The sequence below is a fragment of the Glycine soja genome, chromosome 10 (genome assembly GCF_004193775.1).
Source record: "Glycine soja cultivar W05 chromosome 10, ASM419377v2, whole genome shotgun sequence".
Classification (NCBI taxonomy): Eukaryota; Viridiplantae; Streptophyta; class Magnoliopsida; order Fabales; family Fabaceae; genus Glycine; species Glycine soja.
Genome location: NC_041011.1, coordinates 11,639,123 through 11,666,640, shown reverse-complemented (window position 1 = coordinate 11,666,640; position 27,518 = coordinate 11,639,123). Strand labels below are relative to the sequence as shown.

Sequence of the window (27,518 nt, the reverse complement as noted above, 5' to 3'; positions counted from 1 at the left end):
ACAAAGCCACATGGACCATTTGTATTCGACGTAAAGAGTTTTTGAAAACCTTATATGTATAAAAACAAAAAAAAACTTTCTTGCTCACGAAATATATATATTGTTCAAGAAAACTAATGCCGGATACGTAGAACCTTTATCCCAAATAGAATAATATGTAAGCACATGCGACACAAACAAAAACTGTGTACAAACCCGTAAATCAAATGCAAAGGCCTTTTATTCAAAAACCACAGGCCTTTCAAAAACTCTTTACGTCGAATACAAAGCCACAGGGACTTATATATATATATATATATATATATATATATATATATATGAATCAGTACTAAGGCAATGGTTTTTTGTCTTATATGAATAATTTATTGTTTTTTTTTTCAACTATTTTTCCTTCATGAATCGGTGATAGGCTGATAGTTTATGATATTCATGTGGTTAGTATAAATTTATGATAGTACATGGTATGTTCGTTTCGAATGCGTAATTAGTTTACCATGATGTTGTTTTCAAATATTTACTGCTATCATAACTGGGTGCAAATTTAACCATTACAGATCCTTTACATTTATTTGCGTGTCCAGTAATTTCAATTAAATTGATTGAACCATTATGTTGCCAAAGTAACCTCTATTGTGTAAATTGATTTAATTAAATTGTATGAATGTTAGTATGGAATTATTTATGTGAATTGTGCTCGGCCCAAAGAAAGACACAATTTGGCCAAATAATAGCATACATGCGATGATAAATATGTGACAATTATAAATTTTTCTTTTCATGAGAATAATAGTCAGTCTAAAGAAAGGCTATTATTTGATAGAACTAATTGTCAATATTTGATCATTGCGTTGAGAGTACCAATTACAAATTAATTTCTCTGTCCAAAGACTAGAATTAATGTTGTGCTGGGTATTTTGTGATGGATCTGTTATGGAAAATATTTGCATGTCTTGTTATATATACTTTATATGACTTGCTTGATTATTTGTGAACATGTTATTAGTTTTTGTTCTCTCTTTAGTTAATATTGCCAGTGCTGCAAATGTTACTGCCTAAGTGAATTCTATCCCAATGTTGAATGGGACAAATTTTAAGGTCTGAAAGGAAGCCGTAGAAATTGTTCTTGGCTGTATGGATTTGGACTTGGCACTGAGGACGGAATGACCCATTTTCCACTCTGGAAACCTCTAATAAGGTAAAAATTGAGAAGTGGGATCGGTCCAACCGAATGTACCTTATGATCATGAAGCGCTCTTTTCGAGAGGCATTTCGGGGCTCTATTTCTGAGGGTCAAAGTGCAAAGAAATTCCTTGAGGAAATTGAGCAATACTTTGCCAAAAATGAAAAAGCAGAGACGAATAACATTTTGGCTAAACTCATCTCCATGAAGTATAAAGGCAAAGGGAACATAAGGGAGTACATTATGGAGATGTCCAATCTCGCATCCAAACTCAAGTCACTTAAGTTAGAGCCTGGTGAAGACTTGCTCGTGCACTTGGTTTTGATCTTTCTTCTTGCACACTTTGGGCAATTCAAAGTGAGCTATAACACTCAGAAGGACAAATGGTCCCTCAATGAGCTTATATCTCGCTGTGTGCAAGAGGAGGAGAGGCTGCAGAGAGATAGGACTGAAAGTGGTTATTTAACTTTGACCTCTCAGAATAAGAAAAGGAAGGAGACTAAGGGTGCTATGGAAGGGACTTCTCAGCAAAAGAAACAAAAGAAGAATGAGGAATTTACCTGTTACTTCTGCAAGAAGTCGGGACACATGAAGAAAAAGTGTCCTAAGTATGTCGCATGGCGTGTGAAGAAAGGTAAATTTCTTACTCTATTTTGTTATGAAGTTAATTTGGCTTTTGTACCTAAAGATACTTAGTGGGTAGATTCTGGTGCTACTACTCACATAAGTATGACAATGCAGGGTTGCCTGTGGAGCCGATCGCCAAGTGATGATGAAAGGTTCATCTTTGTGGGTGATGGCATGAAGGTTGTAGTGGAAGCTATTGGAACTTTTAGATTACAGTTAAAAATTGGATTTTATTTGAATTTATTTGAGACTTTTGTTGTACCGTCTTTTAGATGAAATTTGATTTCTATTTCTAGTTTGGACAAATTTGGATTTTCTTGTTCATTTGGAAATAATAAAGTTAGTCTTTACCAAAATTCAAATATGGTTGGTTCTGGTTCTTTAATTGATAATCTTTACATGCTTGATGTTGTTAGTTCCTATAATGAAATACTGCAAATAAGTTCACATGGTACAAAATGAAAGTTGAACAAGAATTCAACCACCTTATGGCATAAGCATTTAGGCCATATCTCTAAATAGAGAATTCAGAGATTTTTGTGTTGAATGAAATTCTTGACCCTTTGGATTTATCAAACTTAGAGGTCTGTGTTGAATGCATAAAGGGAAAACAAACAAACATAAAGAAATTAGGTGCCGAAAGAGCTAAAAACGTCTTAGAACTAGTACATATAGACATTTGTGGTCCTTTTCCTACAACTTCTTGGAATAGACAACAATATTTCATTACGTTCATAGATGGCTACTCTAGATACGGTTACCTATATTTGATACATGAAAAGTCCCAATCCCTAGACATTTTTAAGACTTTCAAGGCTGAAGTTGAACTTCAACTTGGAAAGAAAATTAAGGCTGTCAAGTCTTACCATGGTGGTGAGTACTATGGCTGATATGATGGATCAGGAGAACAACATCAAGGACATTTTACGCTTTTTCTCAAAGAGTGTGGAATGAAGAAACCAAACTCTTAAGGATATGGTGAGAAGTATGATTAGTCATTCTTCTTTGCCAGAGTCACTTTGGGGAGAAGCCTTAAAGACCGCAGTTTACATCCTTAATAAAGTGTCAAGTAAAGCAGTTAACAAAACCCCTTATGAACTTTGGACTGGTAAAAGGCCAAGCATTAAACATTTTCACATTTTGGGTTGTCCGACTAAGGCACAGCCTTATAGGCCACATGAAAGAAAGCTGGACTCAAGAATAATTAGCTGCTATTTTGTTGGCTATGCTGAACGCTCTCGGGGCAATAAATTTTACAATCCCACCTTAAGATCCTTTTTCGAGAAGGGAAATGCGAGATTTCTTGAGGAAGTTGAGTTTGGGAAGGAAGAGAACATAAAGAATGTTGTCTTTGAGGAAGAACTTGTTATTTACAGTGATCAAGTCCTCGTACCTATTACTATTCAAGACACAACTCCAATAATAGAAGACAATGTTCAAACTATTGACATTGTTCCAGAACAAGACAACAATGAGGTTCTCCCTCAAATACCTTTAGAGCAACCTCAACAACCTCAAGAAGTGCCATTAAGGAGATCCATTAGAGAGAAGAGAAGTTCAATCTCAAATGATTATATTATATTTCTCCAACATGAGGATGGTGTTGGTTTAACAGAGGATGATCCAATCAACTTCTGTCAAGCTATACCCAGTTCTAACTCTCAAAAATGGATTGATGCCATGAAGGATGAGATGAAGTCTATGAAAGACAATGAAGTTTGGGATCTAGTCGAATTGCTTGAAGGTGTCAAACCTATTGGTTCTAAATGGATATTTAAAACCAAGAAGGATTCAAAGGTTAATATCGAGAGATATAACGCTTGTCTAGTTGCTAAAGGCTTTACTCAGAAGGAAGACATTGACTATAAAGAAACCTTTTCTCCAGTATCTTCAAAGGGTTCTTTTAGAACTATAATGGCATTGGTAGCTCATTTTGACTTAGAGATACATCAGATGGATGTCAAGACCGCATTTCTAAATGGTGACATTGAAGAAACGATTTATATGGTGCAACCAGAAAACTTTGTGTTAGGTGACTCAAAGTCCATGGTATGCAAACTAAAGAAATCCATCTATGGTCTCAAATAGGTTTCCCATCAAGGTATTACAAGTTCCATCAAGTCATTACGTCATATGGTTTCGAGGCAAATGTAGTTGATGATTGTGTATATCATAAGTTCAATGGGAGTAAATACATATTCTTGGTATTATATGTCGATGATATACTGCTTGCTAGCAGAGATATAGGCTTCTTACAGGAGACCAAGAGATTTCTAACGAAAAATTTCAAAAGTGAGCTATATCGATAAAGTACTTAATAGATCCGACATGAAAGAAAGATAGTAAACCAGGAGATACCCCAATAGCTAAAGGAGACAAATTCAGTCTCAAACTATGCCCCAATAATGACCTTGAAAGAACTGAGATGCAGAAGATTCCCTATGCGTCAACAGTAGAAAGTCTGATGTATGCTCAAGTTTGTACTCGTCCCAACATAGCATTTGTCGTAGGAGTTCTGGTCAGATACTTGAGTAATCCTGGATTGCAGCATTGGAAGGCAATTTAGCGATGAGTAAAATTGAATAAACATTTGATTGACTGTGTTTCAAATTAATAAATACTAAATACAAACATGCATGCGACCTTCTCTTATCTTTCTTAGAAGTTTTGTGAAGAGTGAGAGCCATTTGGCTTAATCTGTCAATTGAAAATCTTTTAAATATTTCTTGTCCTTGAAAATCCTCTTTTGAGAACCTGCATAGTTTCTTTCATTTCTTCTTTTCTTTTCATTTCTTCTTGCTACAAAGGTGTGACCAACGACAACAGCAAATGCCTCTGAACCTTACACCGATGGCAATGATAGACACCACGCAAGTTTGGGTATATATATAAAAAATATGAAAAAAGAAAAAAAATAATTAGGAGCGTGTTTATCAGAGGTTCTTTCCTGAAATCCAAACTGTAAGAGTCTCCAGTCAAGAATTGAGATGGCACATGATTGTGTTTCTTCATCCCAAACACTAACTTATCCTTCGCTACCTACTTTGAGGCATAGTATAATTGTTTTCTTAAAAAAATAAAAAATAATATATATATACTAGAGTAGGAGCCATCGCTAAACTGGCAGGTAAAGCAATACAAGCAACTTATGCATGAGGTTTACTAAGCTCTAGGCTGGGCCCCAATGATGTTAAAGAAGTCAAGTCTGCCAAAGGCAAGCAAAGCAAAAAGAGATAAAAGTTCTCCAAATTTCACAAGGAAGGCACAAAAAGTACAATGATGGTTAATGTATAAGACAAATGGAGTAGAGCCCAACCCAAAAAGTTGAAATGAATAAAGTGCAAGTAAAGTGCTCAAGGTTCTTACTCTATGTAACCCTTAAACACTTTTTAAGCCAATCTGACCTTTTCTATCATAGCCCTCTTAACATCTGGCCACGCTACAAGCCCAATAAGGGCCATGTGGATCAAGGAAGAACTAATTTTGCTTTTGAGTTTGAATTCTGGAATGGAACGCGCACACATTTGTGATTTTTAAGATAAATAAAAAAAGAATCCCCACGGTTTACACTAGCACATTTGAGAAGAAAACTCATTCAACAATAAGCTAGTGGAAGATGCCCGAAGGCAATTGTGATGGTGGTGTCCATTCAATGTCAGTCGCTCACCTAGAGTCCTTAGGGTTCCTTTCGAATCCAAGGGTAGTCTTTGTTACATAAATCCTTTTGGGATCAACCCATGTCATCAAGCTTCAATAGGATAGATGGACCTATGGCATCCCTCTATGACCTTAAATCAGGAAAGTTTCACTCGGTCATATACCAAAGTGTAACAATCCATTTCCATCCTTCAATGGTTTATGCAGTTAGTCTCAAAGCCTTATATTTCCTTATTGTGCAAACTATAGGGGTGTTCATGGGTCGGCTCGAACCGGTTTTGGCCAAATTCAAGACTCAACCCAATCAAATTTGATCGGTTTGGTTTGGTTCAGTTTTCACAATTTGTTTTTGAAACCCAACCCATTCATTAACGGTTCGATTCGATTCGGGCCAACAGATTACCCATTTAAATTTGATCTCATTGTCAATATCATGATTCATCCAAATATCCAATATAATTAACACAATATTGTCAAATGTCTTAAATTAGTAAAATTGATTCATTTAATACAATCAACATAATATTCTAAAATAGACTAATACAAATTAAAACAAAATATTCTTTAATGAGATTTACTATAATAGTCTGAATCATAACTGTTTCCTACAAATTAATTTTTTGCAATAAGTTTTGTTGCAACCTGATTTACTACAACCAAATTTGTTGCAACCAGATTTGCTGAAACAAATGAACAAAATATGATCCATTAATATTATAAATATGACAAAAAAATAAATATGAAAAAAGATGAAAACAAATAACAATGTACCTAAAAGTAATACCGTAAGAATTTCCAATACTAGTAGTCCCAACACTTGCAATTCCATCACTTGAAGTTGATAAGTGCTATGCATACATCATTTGTATACTGAAATCACATAGAAATTATCTCATTGTCTTCTTTTTTATTTCTTATTTTATGTTAAAACAATAGGAACTTAAATTCTTCTAAGTTTTAACCCAGAAGATGCTAAAGTTAATGATTTTATAGTGATTTTGGTTGAATTTTGTGTAAAGTTGTAGTAAAGGCATGAAAGAGGATTGAAGAACTAAAGTGTCATGCTTAGCGTGACCTCCTCACTTAGTGAGTCACAACCACTCCACCCAAGAAAACTACTTAGCGCAAGAAGGCACGTTGGAAGACAACTATCATGAGCAAGTGCACTAAGCGCGTATCTTGCAGCGTAGCGCGTGGCCACTTGATCCAGCTGGACATGCGCGCTCAGCACGAGTGTTGCACCAAGTGCACACGAAAGTTTTGATTGATCCACCAGTTGGTGAAGCATATAAAAAGAAAGAAAATATTTGATTTTCTAAGCACGAAGTAACCATAGAAGAAGCATAGGAACAAAGAAGCAGAGAAAAACAAATAAACCAATGCAAGGAAAATCCATTTTCGGAGCTCTGGCCGATTTGTTTCAATCCATTTCTATTCCATTTTCTTTCCTTTCATCCCACTTTTATATTTGTAAGTCTCTCATGACAATGAGAGGCTAAAACCACTCATTGTTGGGAGCTCTACAAACTAGATTCTCTTTGATGTAATTGTAGAAGCAAGATATTTTGATGTTTTGATGATGCCAAAGGATCAAGTACTTCTCAAGTTTTATTCAAGACAAGAATCCAAGAATCCAAGAAAATCAAGATATATGATCAAGTTGATCTCTAGAATCTTAGGAAGAAGTTTCCAAATTGATAAAGCAAAAGGTTTGGCCAAAGAATTTTATCTAAATCATTTTAAATTGAGATTTACTCTCTGGTAATCGATTAGCAGAGGATGTAATCGATTACCAGTGGCCAATATGCTTTCTGAAAAGGTTTTAAATATTTTAGAAAGCATGTAATCGATTACACATGGCTTGTAATCGATTACCAGAAGTTTGGAACGTTTTAAAACAGCCATAAGAAATTTGAATTTAAATTTCAAAGTTGTGTAATCGATTACAGTAAGTTGGTAATCGATTACCAGTGTTTAAATATTCAAATTTCAAATGAGAAGAGTCATAACTCTTCAGAAGTAACTGTGTAATCGATTACTCCATTATTGTAATCGATTACCAGTGAGGATTTTTTAATATAACTCCCAACAGTCACATATTTTCAAATGTTTTTGAATGGCCATCAAAGGTCTATATATAAATGACTTGGGATACGAAAATTTTTGAGAGTTTTTATTGCCCAAAAAGTCTTATCCTCTCAAAAGATTAAGAGAGTTTTTCTGAACTGAAATGTCTTATCCTCTCAAAAAGGATTCTTTGGTCAAACACTTTTATATTCAATAAGGAATCTTGATTGATCTTTAATTGTAATATCTTTCTCTTTCAAGAGAGATTTCTTCTTCTCTTCTTCTTACTTCTGAAAAGGGATTAAGAGACTGAGGGTCTCTTGTTGTAAAGGATTCCTAAACACAAGGGAAGGGTTGTCCCTGTGTGGTTCAGACTTTGTAAAAGGAGTTTTACAAAGAGAGTGGAAAATCTCAAGTGGGTTGCTTGAGAACTAGACGTATGCATGGGAAGTGGCCGAACCAGTATAAATCAAGTTTGCATTTCTCTCTTCCCTTAAACTTCTTTTATTTATTGCTATTTATCTTTTTCTTTAAAGAAGTTTATTTTGAATTGTCTTTTGAGTAATTCATGTTAAGGGTGCATTGTTAATCCAAAAAGAGAGAGTGAAATTTTAACTGGGGAATAGTCTTTGTATCTTAATTCAACCCCCATCTTCTTAAGATAACTAAGGCCATTTGTCTAACAGTAATGATTCTAAACTGTCTATTAATATGATGTTGATATTATTGTTCATCTTTGTGCTCATTCACATGTCTTTAGTTTGATCATCCATTTTCGTAAATTGTTTTAGGATTTAGGCATTGGGAAATATTTAGATGCTAAGAACTGGGGAAGAACATCTAGGTAATCCATGTCTAGGGATAAAGTGATATTGTCTAGCCTATGTATGCATCTTTGCTCGTAATGCAAATTATATAATATATCTTAAGGGATTAGGAGCGATATTAGGTGATTTAGGCTCTCCCACTTGAGGGGTCATGGTTAGAGTATGTTATAAGGTGCGGGTAATAATCATATTCATGTTGAAAAGAGAAAAATCTATTAAGACTAGATCAAGAGTAGTTCTGGCAAGCGGAGCACCCAACACGTTCCTTAACTCATCACAACACCATCTCACATCATTCAAGTGTTTGTTTTCTTAACCTTTCATGTTCCTTGCTTTGTAGTAAATTCACTTAGTTATATTTGTAGTTAATTAATGAACAAGATACGATTTGAGTCGCTAATTGCTTAATCATTAGATATATAACTCTGGATACAAACATAGTCCCTGTGGAATTTGATACTTGGTCTTACCATTTTAATATTACTTGAACAAATTGGTATGCTTGCCAAGGAGTCAACAGGAGTCCCAATATTAGTCGTATTTAAAGTCAAACTAAACATCTGTTAGGACTTTTTGGCAAGCGTACCAATTGTTGTTGTAGGTTTCACATTTATAAAAAGAGTTTGTCTCCACAGGGACTTGAGTTACTTAATTCATTCGGATAAAGGTCATCAATTTAATAGTTATATACAAATTTAATCGAATGTCATTGGTTTTGGTTTAACTAACTAAAGATAATTGAAAGTAAAAGAATAGTAAAAATAACAGATTTACAGAAATAACGGAATTCATCGTTCAGATAGTTATTTAGCCAGTTGTCCAACTTGAACTTCTAGATTTTTAATAGAAGCATCAGTGTTCTTCTGGTTTACGTTGGATACCTGCATAAACTGTGTTAAAGTATCTTCCATCTTTAACATTATATCTGATTGAGCTTGTTGTTGTTATGGACCCCTATTTGAAAAACCTCTATAAGAGTTGTTAGAAGGACCTACAAAAGAAGTGTTAGTGGGACCAGAATTTTGTGGTCTCTAGCCATAAGGCTGATTTGAACCTGAGCCACCTCTATAGCCTTGGTAGCTTCCTTGAAAGTTTTGTTGAGGTCTGGCTTGGTTCTGTAGATAATAGGCCTCCTCTACTTATTTTCCATCACCAGGTGTTGAATAATGGTCATTATGATGGCTACCACCACAGAAATCACATCTCAAAATTTGTTGAACTTGGTGAGCTTGATGTGTTTTTTGTGGTCCACCTTGGTGATATTGCTGAGGAAGTTGGCCTATCTGCTTTGTTAAGGCCTCAATTTGTTGCATCAAGAGTTTGTTTTGAGCTAGAATTGTGTGGAAGCAATGCTTTCCAAGTTTATTTTGATGATGCCAAAGACTCAAGTCAAGAATCAAGAGTCAAGCAAGTTTCAAGAATCAAAGAGTCGTTCAATCAAAGCAAGTTTCAAGAATCAAAGAGTCGTTCAATCAAGAATCAAGATCCAAGTAAAGAATCAAGAGAAGACTCAATTAAGATAAGTATTAAAAGAGTTTTTCAAAATATTGAATAGCACAATTTTGTTCAAGAGAATTTTTCAAAGAAAAATCTTTTACCAAGAGTTTTACTCTCTGGTAATCGATTACCAGAAGGCAGTAATCGATTACCAATAGCCAACATTCTTTTCAAATTGATTTACAAAGCTGTAATCGATTACCATGAGCATGTAATCGATTATAAATGTTTTAAAACGTTAGATTTCAAATTTCAAGAGTCACAACTTGTGATAAAACAGTTTCAAACTTGTGTAATCGATCACACAATACTTGTAATCGATTACTAGTGTTTCTAAACGTTTTGATTTTTAAATTTAAACATGAAGAGTCATATCTGTTGATGTGCAATCGGTTACACTATAATGGTAATCTGTAACACCCTGATATATATATCTATATATTAATAATTATGTTTGATGTTTGATTATATTTGTTGTGTTATTTTATCCGTAATTATTTTCAAGGAGGTTAATTTAGTTAATAAAGGGGTGTGGGTAGATAAGGATCTAGCTTTTCAATGAAGCCTCATGAGAAAGCTTCTCAAAGAAGCCACGAGGAAGCTTCTTGAGGAAGCCTCTTAATGAAGCTTCTTGAGGAAGCTACATGAGCTGCCTTGGTAAAAACGTTGCCCAGCCTTCGATAACCGTTGGATCTTCGTGAATTTTGGTTTGCAGCTTCACAAGACAATTGTACACGATCTGCCTGTTGGGATCTTTGAGAAGATGTCTGGAGTGTGTGTGAAGCTTCCGTTCCCGAGAGAATTTCTCATTTAAGCATTTCAGCCTTTGCTTTCGTGTAGCTTAGGAATTCCTTCTCCTTTCTTTCTTCCAAAGTCATTTCTAACGCCCCAAGCATTTTCTCCATCACCCACAACCACCATTAGCCATCACAAACCGCCATTGTTCTCCATTGAGACCCACATTGAAAGGAACCCTTCAACCGAAGCGGAATTTTCCAACTTGGCTCGCGATTTCGGTAGAGAATGAAACCCTAGTCTGACCTTTCATTTTCCTTCGAGGTAACCATGGTTCTATGCTTGTTTCTTGTTAGTTTCAGCTTGTCTTTGCATCTTTTCTGACTTTGGAACCTCCATTGCATGTCTTATGCTTCCTTTGAAAAACCCTAGAGAAAGAGACTTTGTAAAAGTTATCCTTTCATGAAATGCATGTTATTTTCGTAACCTACACTGAAACCTGGTCACATTGGCGTGGTCGGAATTCCCAAATGATATCCCTTTGTAAAACTCGAAATGCTCCTAGCTCTTTCATGAAGTAGCGTGGGTGTTTGACCCAGAGCATTGGTGTTAGCTTTGTTTTCTGAAATCCATATTAAGTCTCCTTCGTTTTGGCATGGTAGAGGCTTGCGTGGAATCGATGAGCAAGGGCGAAAAGGGATCTTCAAGTGACGTGACGAGGAACCCGCGGGTAGCTCACAATAGGTGAGGGGAGTTTATTATAAAATTTACCGTTTTAACACTATAGTTAGGGTCAGGGAACCTAGCTATGAGGATAATTGTCTGTCCCTATTGCATGCTGAATTTTTCTTTCAAGAAATTTATGTTTTTAACTAATGGGATGCGATAAAATTGTTATTGATATGCATGCTGGTTTTTCAGGAGAAAATTATGTGTGTGTATATATATATGTGTGTGTGTGTGTGTGTGTGTGTGTGTGTGTGTGTGTGTGTGTGTGTGCGCGTGCAAAATGCGATTTGTTATTGATGTTGCTATTGAGGATTTTAATTGATATGTGATGATAATGATGATTACGATGATATTGATTTGTGACGACGTCATTAATAAAGACCATGTCAACATGAATTGTTATTATTAATGAATATGAGAATATAAAATGAGGTTGTTGTTGTTGTTGATGACGTCATTGAGACGAGATAATATTTATGTTGAGAATGACATGGAAATGGAATGTTGATTGATGTTGGAAATGCATTGGCATGTGCATGTTGTGTATGTTCATGGGGGCCATTGTGCACTGACCTTCCAGGGTGTTTGGCACTAGCTTTTGGCCACGTTCATATGTTGGATGTTGTGTATGTTCGTGGGGGGCACTGTGCACTGACCTTCCAGGGTCTTTGGCACTAGCTTTTGGCCACGATCATACGCCGTATGGAGTGTATGTCATGGGGGGTAGAGTGCATTGACCTTGTCGGATGGCCCAGATGTGGGTAACTAGCATGGTTAGAGAATCTAAGCATTTTCTGAGGGGATGCTTAGGCGCTTTAATTGGTCCGTGGTCTTTGGCACTTACTTTTGGCCATGATCGTAGCTCATACGACACAGGAAATAGAGTAACTGTGGCCAAGTGTACTTTGTACTAGGGGGCTGTCACCTGGTAGGGAACACCTTTGGGCTCCCAGACTGATCACCTATGGGAGAGGGGCTATTACGTGCACAACCGGGTGGTCTCGACAAACTCAGCACAATTCCCTAAGTGAGAGTGTCGTGTGGACACACTTAGGCTATTTCTTAAGATTTGGTTGTTGTTGGTACGTACCACATTGCATCTGAGTGTTGGGTCAGGTGCATGCATCATTCTGTGCAGTCTTGATTGGGTCCATGAATGGATGATGAGTAATTGTTGGATGTGGATGATGAATATTTGTTGGATATGAGTGTTGAATGATGAATGTTGTGTATGTTCATCATGTTTGCCTATGTTCCTTGATAATTGTGGTTGTTTGGTTTTGGTATTGGTTCTTTTTATAATGAACTCAACCTTGCAATTTTGTATCGTGTGGTTGATACCTGTGATGATCACGAACCTTGTTTGTGGGAGCAGAATGAAAGTGGCAGCGTGTAGGGAGTAAGATTCTGATGAGGAGTCGCCGAGCCGACGTGATGACGTTGGCGTTATTTTGGGAGAAAGTTGTGTTTTGTAATCAACTCCTCCGTAGTTGGTTTTGAAGTTTTATTTTATTGAATCAAAGATGTAAAACTTGGATTTTAATTATACTTATGAGCATATTTAATTTTCGTTTATGTGTATAACGTGTATCGAGTTACTATTTCTATATAATTATGTATATTCACTTAAGTAATGGCGTGTTGTTGGATGAATGCATGTTGTGACAAAAATTACTTCGGTTTTCATAAGCAAAATTAAGGGAGTTTTTTTTATAAAAATTAAAATTATCGGGTATTAGAGTGTTGCTATCATAGCGACGAGGCGGGTCGTTACATAATCGATTACCAGTGACTTATTTTGAAAATTAAATTACCAAAAGTCTCAATTCTTAAAGTGACTAGTTTCTAAAGATTTTTTAAAGAGTCACAACTTTTAAAGTGACAAGTTTTAAAGAAATTGCCAAGAGTTACAAACTTTAACTGGAGTCATCAAACGATTATAAATATGTGATCATGGCACGAATTTTAATATAGAGAACTTTGAGATTCCTTTCATTCAAAAAGTGAGATTTTCTTTCATTCATTCAAAGCATTTTTCTAAGAGTTTTTGTTCAATACTTTCTTTATTCAAGAAAAGTTCATTGGCCAAAAACTTGTGCTATTCTTCTTCTTCATTCCTTCTCCCTTTTGCCAAAAGAATTCAAAGAACTAACCGTCTCAGAATTCTTTTGATTCTTTCCTTCTCCCTCTTGCCAAAAGAATTCAAAGAACTAACCGTCTGAGAATTCTTTGCCCAAACACTGAATTCAAAGAACTAACTGTCTGAGAATTATGTGTAAGAAGCGGGTAACTTCTTGGTTGTAATAGTGAACACAAGGGAGGGTACATCCTTTGTGGTTCGCTTCAAGTAGAGGGTGCATCTACTTGGTTGTTCAAAGAGAACAAGGGAGGGTACATCCCTTGTGAATCTTTGCTTGTAAAGAATTTTACAAGGTTATTGGAAATCTCAAGAATCGTGGGTTGCTTGGGGACTGGACGTAGGCACGGGTTGTGGCCGAACCAGTATAAATCTTGTGTTTGCTTTCTTCTTCCCTAAACTCTTTACTTTTCCGCTGTGCACTTTTTATTTCCGCTTTACTTTTGTCTAAGTTATTGTTTTTGTTCTGTCGCAACCTACCCTTCGGCGGGAGGGCGACGTGTGACTCGCGGGTGCATGATCCAAGAAAGGAATACGCGCGGAGTCGCCACCAACGTTTATTTGAGGAAAACGTTGGAAAAACCGGAAAAGACATGATCTACGAACTTTAAGTGAAAGGTTCGGGAGTTGTATTTACGCACGGGGAAGGTATAAGCACCCCACGCGTCCGTCACAAGAGACGGCAGCCTTTAGTTAAATGTGCAAACATGACTTCAATTTTTATGTTCCCTTTTGCGTCTTTATTTCTTCTTCTTTTTTTGTACTTTTTATATTTTTTATCTTTTTTGCAGTCGACGAGGGTGCTTCCCTTGCTCCTACGTATTCCTTAATTGCGATAAGGAAATCAGACCTACGTAGTTCTTTGTGAACAAAGTGTTTGGTTAAGTTGTTTTTATCCTTTTTTGCAGGCGAGCTAGGTTGCTACCTCGAAAGCAACCGCCTTCTGGAGGAATTTTCTGGAAGGCCCAAGTGGGCCTGGTTGCTATTTGAACCTCCATTTTTACTAAATACACCCCTTGCTCTTTTTTGGTGATTCTTTTTCCGTAACGTTACAAAATTTTACGAATTTCGTAACGATGCTTGTTTTCTTTCCGTAATGTTACGAAACCTTACGGATTACGTAATTATCCCTTTTTTGCCTTCTAGAACGTTATAGAACTTTACGGATTGCGCACTAACACTTCCTTTTAATTTCCGGCATGTCACAGAACTTCACGGATTGTGCTACAACGCTTTTCTTTTGGCTTCCGGCATGTCTCGAAACTTCACGAATTGCCTAACGATGGGTGCCAAGTACCTCGAAGTGGTCAAACGAGGGTCACATCCCAACAACGGATGATCCCCGGACGAAATTAGGGTATGACAGTTGCCCCTCTTTACTTGTCTTTTATTGGAGATAAAAGGGAAGTAAAGATAATACATTAATTTCGTTCGAGCGAAACACCATTCGGCCAGTGAATCTCCTTGCCAGCAGAACCTGCAAAAATTTGAAAATGAGCAGTACCGACACATCATCCTGATACTGTCGAATTTGTTCCTCTCGGTTGATACAAGACGCGGAATGACCATAATTTGTCTCTGTGCTTTGTTGGAAACGACTGAGCCTGGGCGGCGAGACACAGAATGACCATAATTTGTCTCTGTGTACCACTGAACACGATCGCCTCTGGACGGTGAAAAAGTGCGCGGAATGACCATAATTTGTCTCCGCCCACCTCTCGACTTACTGTTTTTGAATGACAAAGGGCGCATAATTTGTCTGTGCGTGTTTATCACCCAACTTGCGAAATCTGAATGACAAAGGGCGCATAATTTGTCTCTGCGCGTTTATCAGCCGCCTCGCTACTCCTGAATGATAAAGGGCGTATAATCTGTCTCTGCGCGTTTACCCACTCAGCTTGTTGTTCCTGAATAATAAAAGGCTCAGAATCTGTCTCTGCGCGTTTACCAACTCAGTTTGTTGTCCCCGAATGATAAAGGGTGCAGAATTTGTCTCTGTGCATTTACCCACTCAGGTTATTGTTCCTGAATGATAAAGGGCGCAGAATCTGTCTCTGCGCGTTTACCCACTCAGTTTGTTGTCCCCTGTCATACCCTAATTTCGTCCGGGGACCTTTGCTCGATGACGTGCGACCATTCTTTGGTCCTCGTGAGGTGCTTGGCACCCCTCATTAGGCAATTTGTGAAATTCCAGGACATGCCGAAAAATCAAAAAAATATTGATGCACAATCCGTAAGTTTCCGTGACACACCGGAAATCAAATGGAAGCATCGTTGCATAATTAAGTGAGGTTCCGTAACATTCCGTAAGTCAAAAAGGGGATGATTATGTAATCCGCAAGGTTCCGTAACATTACGGAAAGAAAACAAGTATCGTTACGAGATTCGTAAGTTTCCGTAACTTTACGGAAAAAGAATCACCAAAAAACAGCAGATGGGGGTGTATTTAGTAAAAATGGGGGTGCAAATAGCACCCAGGCCCACTTGGGCCCTCTGGAATATTCCTCCAGAAGGCGGTTGCTTCTGGAGGAAGCAACCCTGCTCGCCTGGGCGAGCTGAGCTCGCCTGGGCGAGCTGGGCGGCAACCACCTCCCCTATTTTGCTATAAATAGGGGAGGAAGGCAAGAAGGAAGGGGTTCAGCCCCTTAGGCACTTCTCTCTCTTTCGAATTTGCTTGGAAAAATTGTTTCCGTGAAGAAAATCTAAGCCGAGGCGCTTCCGAAACGTTTCCGTAACGTTTTCCGTGAGGAATTTCGCAAAGGTTTCGACCGTTCTTCGACGTTCTTCATTCGTTCTTCATCGTTCTTCGATCTTCAACGGGTAAGTACCTCGAACCAAGCTTTTCGATTCATTCTATGTACCCATAGTGGTCCACATTGTGTTTCGTGCATTTTTATTCTCGTTTTGTTTACTTTTTATACCCCCTCTTGACATGCTTAAGCCATTTTACTTAAGTCATTTCTCGCTTAACTTAAAAATAAAATAAATTTCCACCGAACGTTTGAATTGTATTGTCCGTTAACTTCGGTTAAAATGAATTCCGACCGTTCGGTCGTGCCGTAACCACATTGGAAATCAAAAAAAGAGGTAAAAAATAATATAATAATCAAAAAAACATCTTTTAGTAAAATAAAGCGGAAAATCAATCGGACGTTTTCTCTTTGGGATTTCTCATTCTTAATCGAATTGATTAATAACTAAAGTGAAACTAAGGCTAAAATCAACTCGCCTAGTCAAGCTCGTCCACAAAAATAGGCTTTTGAAGTTTGTCATTCCAATTTCTCACTAAGTAAAATGGATCATTTTTAAGGTCCAACGCCTTAAAGTGATCACTACTTAAGTAAAAAAGAATCACTTGATAAGAAAGAACTACGTAGGTCTGATTTCCTCATCGCAAATTGAGGAATACGTAGGAGCAAAGGGAAACGCCCTTGTCGACCACAAAAAGAGAAAAAAATATAAAGGGTATAAAGGATATAGAGACATAAAAAGGGAACATAAAAAATCAAAGTCATGTTTGCACATTCGATTAAAGGCTGCCGTCCCTTGGGGCGGACGTGTGGGGTGCTAATACCTTCCCCGTGCGTAAATACAACTCCCGAACCTTTCACTTAAAAGTTCGTAGATCGCGTCTTTTCCGGTTTTTCCGACGTTTTCCTCAAATAAACGTTGGTGGCGACTCCGCGCGTATTCCTTTCGTGGAACACGCATCCCGCGAGTCTCGCGTCGCCCTCCCGCCGAAGGGTAGGTTGCGACAGTTGGCGACTCCACTGGGGAATGTTTTTAGAGAGTTAGGCCATTTAATTTTGTGCAATGTTTTACCGTGACTTACCCCTTTGTTGGTTTCCTTTCATTATGTTCTTGTGTATATAAACTCTTTGTTGCTTTTAGTGCGTTTTAAATGTATGCATGAAGTAAATATTTATTCATTTGATGCACACAAACACTAACACTGTTTGCACACACTATGAGTGAAAAAGGGCCCTATACCCGGGTTCATGGGAACATAAGGAGTGGAGGTGAATCTGTGATCATGCTAGGTCTCCGACTTGCTTGATTACAGTGAACCCTCATCTAGAGCTTTTCTCTTTGAAAACTTATTGTTGCTAGTAGTCCCTACTGCTGCAATATGTTCTTCGAAGGGGATGATACCTCTAGAAACCATCAAGAGAGATATGACTACCTTGGGGATTATTGCTAAAAGCCTAGTTAGTTCTCTCCCTTATAGGTCCCATAAGATAGGGGCACGAAGCAAACACGCTGCGTGCCATTTTTCACACTGCCATGCATGAGTATCATATACCCTTTTGCTTATGTTCGGTAAATATTGTCATACTGTGCACATTCCCGCATTGTGTCTTTTGCATAGGCATTGCATATGGGTTTTGTCTTGATCCCTACTGTAAACAAACCAATGGAGGGTCCGTGTCGCCTTCTTAAAAACGTGCGTTGGGGCATTCCGCTACCCCTAGACGTCGTATCTAAGAAGGGGACAAATTCCCCGGACCCCCGCATTCCTAGATTGCATCTGTGTCATATGCATTCCATCATGCATTCATCCCACCCATGAGATATCGGAGTTTTGATTTGCACCAGCTTTTGTCTCACTTTAGTAAGCATGGGAACAAATCAAACCGGCAAGAGGTTCTACCAAGTCAAGGTCAAAAGCCTAGATACCACCAGCATCAAGGAATTAGGGCGGTTGATGGAACCCCTCCAAATGCAAGCCTTCCGCAAGACTTACGGAAAGATCTTAGAGTTGACCATAGCAGAGGTGTCCATAGAAGCCATTGCATCACTTACCCAATACTACGACCAGCCTTTGAGGTGCTTCACATTCGGAGACTTCCAATTAGTACCAACCATTGAAGAATTTGAGGAAATTCTAGGATGTCCTCTCGGGGGAAGAAAACCATATCTTTCCTCCGGGTGTCTCCCCTCTTTGAGCAGAATTGCAACCGTGGTCAAGGATTCAGCAAGAGGTTTGGACCGCATAAAACAGACTAGGAACGGCATAGCGGGCCTACCACAGAAGTACCTAGAAGACAAGGCGAGGGGTATGGCCGATCAAGGAGACTGGGTCCCGTTTATGGATGTGTTAGCTTTGCTAATTTTTGGGGTCGTCCTCTTTCCAAACGTGGATGGTTTGGTAGACCTAGCAGCAATCGACGCTTTCCTTGCCTACCACCATAGCAAGGAAAGTCCGGTGGTAGCTGTCTTGGCAGATCTATTTGATACATTTGACCGAAGATGCGAAAAGAGTAGCGCACGGATCATCTGTTGCTTACCCGCCCTCTGTGTTTGGTTGGTTTCACACTTATTCCAACAAGACACAAGACATCCATGTCCGCTCCTGAGCCATCGCTCGTGTACTGAAAAGAGGAGAATAGATTGGGACCAGCTTTTGGCCGGGATAGGAGGTAGAACAATCAGTTGGTTCCCCCGATGGAAGGAAGGAAAAGAAGGAGTCCTTTTCTCATGTGGAAGATACCCAAACATTCCGCTGGTAGGAACGAGGGGTTGTATTAACTACAATCCCACGCTCGCTATAAGACAACTAGGGTACCCCATGAGGGGAGCACCGACGGAAGAAAGCATGTCTCCTTTCCTTGTGAGGGATCTCGGCGCACAAAATTCCAAGACTATACAAAGAATCCATAAGGCATGGGAAACCCCGTTAAGGAAAGATCAAGAGTTTAGAGGCATTCGTAATGGCATCATTGGTGGGTACCACGAATGGCTGAAAGTTCATATACGAGGTTTAGATTGGCTCGCCAAGTTAAAAGTCATCAGCGAAGAGAATTTTGAAGCACCGGAAGAGGACGAAGAAGTCCAAGCTCTCAAAAGCGAGTTAGGAAAGGCAAAACTTGCCAAGGAGAAGTTCAAGTTGGCCGCTACACACGTTCGGAAGGAGTGCGCCGGGTTACGGGAAGAGAATGCAATTACCGCAAGAGCCCTTGAACAAGAGACCAAGAGGGCTCGCAAGGAAGAGTATGGCCGGAACAAATTTCGCGGAGCTCTATGGGGTAGCAATAATGAACTCAAGTTGCGAAGGGAAGAAAGGGACCAGTCGCGAGCACATAGCATGGTTCTGAAAGAGGAGTTGATTGCTTGTTCAAGGTCCAAAAGAAGCTTGTCTCAGCGTTTATGCGAGACAGAGACCAACATGTTAGCTATCATCGCCAAGTACCAAGAAGAGTTGGGTCTAGCCACGGCCCACGAGCATAGAATCGCGGATGAGTATGCCCAAGTATATGCGGAAAAAGAGGCTAGAGGAAGGGTGATCGACTCTTTACACCAAGAGGCAACCATGTGGATGGATCGGTTTGCTCTTACCTTGAACGGGAGTCAAGAACTTCCCCGATTGTTAGCCAAGGCCAAAGCGATGGCAGACACCTACTCCGCCCCCGAAGAGATTCACGGGCTTCTCGGCTATTGTCAGCATATGATAGACTTAATGGCCCACATAATTAGAAATCGTTAGGAAACTTGTATGGTCTCTCAGACCTTGACTAGATATGACTTCCTTTTTGAAATAAAATGAGTTGGTCCCAGGTTTCTACTCCAAAAAGCTTGTGCAAATCAAATCACTCCTACATCTCATCTCTAGTATGCATTTTTCTTTCTTTACCCACTCCTCACGTTTGGTTTTTTAGGGAAAAACACCATAACTAAACGCGCCGCAAGGGATCCCTATCGCACCAGATCCAAATCTAGAACGATGGGTGATCAAGAGGAGACACAGGAACAGATGAAAGCCGACATGTCGGCTCTGAAAGAACAAATGGCCTCCATGATGGAGGCCATGTTAGGTATGAAGCAGATCATGGAGAAGAACGCGGCCACCGCCGCCGCTGTCAGTTCGGCTGCCGAAGCAGACCCGACTCTCCTGGCAACTACGCACCATCCTCCCTCAAACATAGTAGGACGGGGAAGGGACACACTGGGGCACGATGGCAGCCCTCACCTGGGATACAACCGAGCGGCTTACCCTTATGGATTGCCGCCCAACTATTCACCACCCATCTTGCAAGAAGATGCGGGCCACATTGCTTCTCCCGTCCATGAAAAAGAGCCTCCTCAGCAGCCCGACGAAGTCCATAAAGACCCTCAAGATTATGCTCGGAGGGATGTTGAGTTTTATCCCCCGATCCCCGAAGGGCCGGCACCAGGCACGTTGCCTCAACCCAACATCGCAGCATCGCCAATAGTTTTGTCTATGGAGGGGCCGCCCCCGGCAACTGAAGAAAGGAGGAAGCTCGATCTCCTTGAGGAAAGATTGAGGGCTGTGGAAGGATTTGGGGATTATCCGTTTGCAGACATGACGGATCTTTGCTTAGTACCCGATGTTGTTATTCCCCCGAAGTTCAAAGTGCCGGACTTCGACAAGTATAAAGGGACGACTTGTCCCAAAAACCATCTCAAGATGTACTGCCGGAAGATGGGCGCTCATTCTAAAGATGAAAAGCTGTTGATACACTTCTTTCAGGATAGCTTGGCCGGAGCTGCGGTAGTGTGGTACACTAATTTGGAAGCTTCCCGTATCCGTACTTGGAAGGATCTGATTACCGCCTTCCTAAGGCAGTATCAGTACAATTCTGATATGGCTCCTGACCGTACTCAACTGCAGAATATGTTTAAGAAAGAGGGTGAAACCTTTAAAGAATATGCGCAGCGATGGAGGGATTTGGCGGCACAAGTAGCTCCTCCCATGGTTGAGAGAGAGATGATCACCATGATGGTAGACACTCTGCCAGTGTTCTACTATGAGAAGCTAGTGGGTTACATGCCGTCCAGCTTTGCGGATCTGGTGTTTGCCGGGGAAAGAATCGAGGTTGGATTGAAGAGAGGAAAGTTTGATTACGTTTCCTCCACAAACGTGAACGCCAAAAGAATCGGGGCAACAGGGGCAAAAAGGAAGGAAGGAGATGCCCATGCCGTCTCTTCAACACCCGCGTGGGTCAAACCCCAGCAAACACCTCATGGTACCCATCAGTACGCGCAACATCACCCAAGCTTCTCGGCTCATGCTGGGAACGCCTCTAGTTCAACACCCGTGCAGCCTAAGGCACCCACCCAGAGGGAAGCTCCCCAAGTTCCGACTCCGAACACGACTCGACCGGCCGGTAATTCCAACACGACAAGGAACTTCCCTCCGAGGCCATTGCCGGAATTCACCCCGCTCCCAATGACGTACGAAGATCTTCTACCATCCCTCATCGCCAATCATTTGGCCGTGGTAACTCCCGGAAGGGTCCTCGAACCCCCTTTCCCGAAGTGGTATGACCCTAATGCAACTTGCAAGTACCATGGGGGTGTCCCGGGGCATTCCGTCGAAAAATGCTTGGCCCTTAAATACAAGGTCCAACATTTAATGGATGCCGGATGGCTGACTTTCCAAGAGGATCGACCCAATGTGAGGACCAACCCGCTCGCCAATCATGGAGGGGGAGCAGTTAATGCAGTTGAATCCGATAGGCCCCACAGGTCTAAACCTTTAAGAGATGTGGCAACCCCTAGGAGGTTTATCTTTGAGGCCCTACAAAAGGGAGGTGTAATTCCCCATAGTGGGTGTAAGGAGGATTCCTGTCTGCTACATTCCGGCGAGATGCATGACATGGAGACGTGTTTGGAAGTAGAGAATTGTTACAGCGGATGATAGATCAAGGTCGACTGGAAGTCGGCATTGAAGGAAAAGAAGAGCATCATATATGTATGCAATCTACGGAGGGGAGCGGTGTTGCGAAGCCCAAACCCTTGGTGATATACTTCACTAAAAGCGCAGCTTCGCAAAAGCCCGGACACCCCTTAATGGCCAAACCTGTTCCTTTCCCGTACCAAAATAGTCACGCGGTCCCGTGGAGATATACACCTCCGGGGAAGAAGGAAGAAGAAGTTACTGACGTCAGCTCGCTGTCGGCCAAGATAACAAATATCACGGGACTGAGTGGTGTGACCCGTAGTGGTCGTGTGTTCGCGCCTCCGGACCTACCAGTCCAACCCGCCGACGTCAAGGGAAAAGGAAAAGTGGTGGAGGAACAAGATGGCGAAGCACCCCACGCTTCGAATAAAGATATTCCAGCAAAGGGGCCCCCGGAGAAAAAGGATGGTAGAAAGGAGGTGTCGCTAGAGGAAGCCAGCGAGTTCCTTCGGATAATTCAGCAGAGCGAATTCAAGGTTATCGAACAGCTCAACAAAACCCCGGCTAGGGTCTCGCTGTTGGAGTTACTTATGAGCTCCGAGCCTCATCGGGCTCTGCTAGTAAAAGTGCTGAACGAGGCTCACGTGGCCCAAGATATTTCGGTAGAAGGTTTCGGAGGGCTGGTCAACAATATCACTGCCAACAACTATCTTGCCTTCGCCGAAGAAGAAATCCCCGCCGAGGGGAGAGGGCATAATAAGGCTTTACACGTATCAGTCAAGTGTATGGACCATATCGTAGCCAAGGTACTCATTGATAATGGTTCCAGTTTAAACGTGACGCCTAAGAGCACTTTGGACAAGCTACCATTCAATGCTTCCCACTTAAAACCAAGTTCAATGGTGGTTCGGGCCTTCGACGGCACTCGCCGAGAGGTTAGGGGAGAGATCGATCTCCCAGTACAAATAGGCCCTCACACCTGTCAAGTCACCTTCCAAATAATGGATATTAACCCCCCCTACAGCTGCCTGTTGGGGCGCCCGTGGATCCACTCAGTGGGAGTCGTGCCGTCTACGCTCCACCAAAAGCTGAAATTCGTAGTGGAGGGGCACTTGGTCATCGTGTCAGGCGAGGAAGATATCTTGGTAAGCTGCCCATCCTCCATGCCTTATGTGGAAGCCGCAGAAGAATCGTTAGAAACCACTTTCCAGTCTTTTGAGGTGGTAAGCATTTCCTCCGTGGACTCCCTCTTTGGGCAACCTTGTCTGTCTGATGCAGCGGTAATGATGGCCCGAGTTATGTTGGGGAACGGTTTTGAACCCGGGATGGGTTTAGGCAAAGACAATGGCGGCATAACTAGCCTGATAAAAACCCAAGGAAATCGTGGGAAGTATGGTTTAGGCTATAAGCCCACCCAGGCGGACATGAAAAGAAGCATCGCGGGAAGGAAAAACAGTGGTCAGAGCTCGCATTGGAGACAAGAAAGTGAAGGAAGCCCGCCCTGCCACATAAGTAGAAGCTTTGTAAGTGCGGGTCTGGGAGACGAAGGTCAAGTGTTCGCGATATGCAAAGATGATGTTCCGAGTACTTTGGATTTGGTCCGACCATGCCCTCCTGATTTCCAGCTGGGAAATTGGCGAGTGGAGGAACGCCCCGGCATTTACGCAACAAGCATAATGTAAACCTTTACGGTTTTAAAAGCTCTATAGTTGGGCCTAGGCTTTAGAGTTTTCATTTTGTTAAGGCTCTGTGTCTTTTGTTTTTGAATTTATAATACAAGGATCTTTCTTCATCTGTTCCTGGTCTCTACCCATTCTCATTCATTTGCATGTTTACTTCTTTTTCTAAAACGGCAGATTCGATGACGAGTCCCCCGAAGGTACTAATACCTGGGACCCGTCTATCAACTTCGAGCAAGAAATGAATCAAGCGGAAGATGAAGGAGATGAGGATGGGGGACTTCCTTTGGAACTAGAAAGAATGGTCGCCCATGAGGACCAAGAAATGGGGCCTCATCAAGAAGAAACAGAGCTAGTAGACTTAGGAATTGGCAGTGGAAAGAGGGAAGTAAAGATAGGTACAGGCATTACCGCACCTATCCGTGAAGAATTAATAATCCTGCTAAAAGACTACCAAGACATCTTTGCTTGGTCATACCAAGATATGCCCGGTTTGAGTTCTGACATTGTGCAGCACCGATTACCTCTAAATCCCGGGTGTTCCCCAGTAAAACAGAAATTGAGGAGGATGAAGCCCGAAACATCCTTGAAGATAAAAGAAGAAGTGAAGAAGCAATTTGACGCTGGATTTCTGGCCGTCGCTCGGTATCCAGAATGGGTTGCCAACATCGTACCAGTTCCTAAAAAAGATGGGAAAGTACGAATGTGTGTAGATTACCGAGACCTGAATCAGGCCAGTCCCAAGGACAATTTTCCGTTACCACACATCGATATCCTCGTAGATAACACGGCCAATTTCGCTTTATTTTCCTTCATGGACGGTTTCTCTGGTTACAATCAGATAAAGATGGCGCCCGAGGATATGGAAAAGACTACTTTTGTCACCCTGTGGGGAACGTTCTGTTACAAGGTGATGTCCTTTGGACTCAAGAATGCCGGGGCAACTTATCAACGGGCCATGGTAGCTTTGTTCCATGATATGATGCATCAAGAGATCGAGGTCTACGTGGACGACATAATTGCTAAATCTAAATCTGAGGAAGAACACCTTGTCAACCTGCGGAAGTTGTTCGAAAGGCTTAAGAAATATCAATTAAGGTTGAACCCCGCTAAGTGTACCTTTGGGGTCAAATCAGGGAAATTGCTTGGTTTCGTTGTAAGCCAGAAAGGGATAGAGGTAGACCCCGAAAAAGTGAAGGCTATCCTTGAGATGCCGGAACCCCGTACAGAGAGGCAAGTCCGAGGTTTCCTGGGGCGCTTGAATTATATTGCCAGATTCATATCGCAGCTCACCGCCATTTGTGAGCCGTTGTTTAAACTCTTGCGCAAAAACCAAACTGATCGGTGGAATGAGGATTGCCAAGAGGCTTTTGGAAGGATCAAAAAGTGCCTAATGAATCCTCCCGTGCTTATGCCACCAGTACCTGGAAGGCCTCTCATTTTGTACATGACAATCTTGGACGAATCAATGGGGTGTATGCTGGGGCAACATGACGAATCCGGGAAGAAAGAGCGCGCTGTTTACTACCTAAGTAAGAAGTTCACGACCTGTGAGATGAATTACTCCTTGCTCGAAAGAACGTGTTGTGCTTTAGTATGGGCGTCCCATCGCTTAAGGCAGTACATGCTGAGCCATACTACCTGGTTGATATCCAAAATGGACCCGGTCAAGTACATCTTTGAAAAGCCAGCCCTCACAGGACGAATCGCCCGGTGGCAAGTCTTGCTATCTGAGTTTGATATAGTCTACGTCACCCAAAAGGCGATAAAAGGAAGCGCTTTGGCAGATTATTTGGCTCAACAGCCTCTTAACGACTACCAGCCCATGCATCCGGAATTCCCGGATGAGGACATCATGGCCTTGTTCGAGGAAAAGTTGGACGAAGATCGGGACAAATGGACCGTATGGTTTGACGGAGCGTCAAACATTCTAGGTCATGGCGTTGGGGCAGTGTTGGTCTCTCCGGACAATCAATGCGTACCTTTCACAGCCAGGCTAGGATTCGACTGCACCAACAACATGGCCGAATATGAAGCATGTGCCCTAGCCGTCCAGGCAGCAATTGACTCCGATGTCAAACTACTCAAGGTGTATGGCGACTCAGCGTTGGTAATCCATCAGCTGAGAGGGGAATGGGAAACTAGAGATCCCAAGCTGATACCCTACAAAGCCTACATCAAGGAATTGGCTAAGACTTTCGATGAGATCTCCTTCCATCATGTTCCCCGCGAGGAAAATCAAATGGCGGATGCACTTGCTACGTTGGCATCTATGTTCCAGCTAACACCGCACGGGGACCTACCCTACATTGAATTTCAGTGTCGTGGCAAACCCGCGCATTGTTGCCAAGTGGAAGAGGAACGGGACGGAAAGCCTTGGTATTACGACATCAAGCGATATGTCGAAAGCAAAGAATACCCGCCAGAGGTTGCCGACAACGATAAAAGGACCTTGAGGAGGTTGGCAGCCAGTTTCTTCATGAGCGGAGGCACACTGTATAAGAGAAATCACGACATGACACTCCTGCGATGTGTGGATGCCAAGGAGGCAAGTCACATGATCGAGGAAGTCCATGAGGGCTCGTTTGGAACGCACGCCAACGGGCATGCTATAGCCAGGAAGATCTTAAGAGCAGGTTATTACTGGCTTACCATGGAAAGTGATTGTTGTGTCCATGTGAGGAAGTGCCACAAATGTCAAGCATTCGCGGATAATGTCAATGCCCCACCGCATCCCCTGAATGTCATGTCCGCCCCTTGGCCTTTCTCCATGTGGGGAATAGATGTCATCGGGGCCATTGAGCCCAAGGCCTCGAATGGTCATCGCTTCATCCTCGTAGCAATAGATTATTTCACCAAGTGGGTCGAGGCGGCTTCATATACCAATGTCACGAGGAATGTGGTGGTCAGGTTCATTAAGAAGGAGATCATCTGCCGATATGGTTTGCCAAGAAAGATTATCACGGACAACGGCACCAACCTGAATAACAAGATGATGGGGGAAATGTGCGAGGAGTTTAAAATCCAGCATCACAATTCCACGCCCTACCGGCCAAAGATGAATGGAGCCGTGGAAGCAGCCAATAAGAATATCAAAAAGATTATCCAAAAGATGACCGTGTCATACAAGGATTGGCATGAGATGCTCCCATTCGCGTTACATGGTTACCGGACTTCAGTGCGAACGTCAACTGGGGCAACGCCGTTCTCCTTGGTATATGGGATGGAGGCTGTGTTACCGTTTGAGGTAGAGGTCCCGTCATTAAGGATCTTGGCAGAATCCGGATTAAAGGAATCAGAGTGGGCTCAAACACGCTACGATCAGCTCAACCTCATTGAGGGTAAGCGCTTAACGGCCATGAGTCATGGGCGCTTATACCAGCAAAGAATGAAGAGTGCATTCGACAAGAAGGTACGCTTACGCAAGTTCCATGAGGGAGACCTTGTGCTAAAGAAAATGTCCCATGCCGTCAAGGACCATCGAGGGAAATGGGCCCCGAACTACGAAGGGCCTTTTGTTGTGAAGAGGGCTTTTTCCGGAGGAGCCCTGGTGCTTACCAACATGGATGGCGAAGAGCTACCTTCACCCGTGAACTCTGATGTCGTCAAACAATATTATGCTTAGAAGCTGGGGCAATTAAGGATGTCGCTGCATGTTCTCTATCTTTATGCGTTTTCTAGATTTCCTCCCAGGGATTTCCGGTCCGTTGTATCTCTTGTTACGATCTTTCAAAGAAATGAA

General features: G+C 41.5%; 1 protein-coding gene across 1 annotated transcript; it reads left to right on the top strand.

Annotated features, from left to right (window-relative positions):
• Positions 1–1,243: 1,243 nt before the first annotated feature.
• On the top strand, positions 1,244–26,045 carry LOC114371400 (the record flags this gene model as incomplete). The annotated part of the gene is made up of 6 exons (XM_028328860.1): positions 1,244–1,814; positions 3,423–3,856; positions 9,515–9,676; positions 20,706–21,305; positions 22,604–23,323; positions 24,030–26,045. Coding segments are annotated over exons 1-6 (4,503 nt in total), but the record flags the coding sequence as incomplete, so codon positions are not given.
• Positions 26,046–27,518: the final 1,473 nt, after the last annotated feature.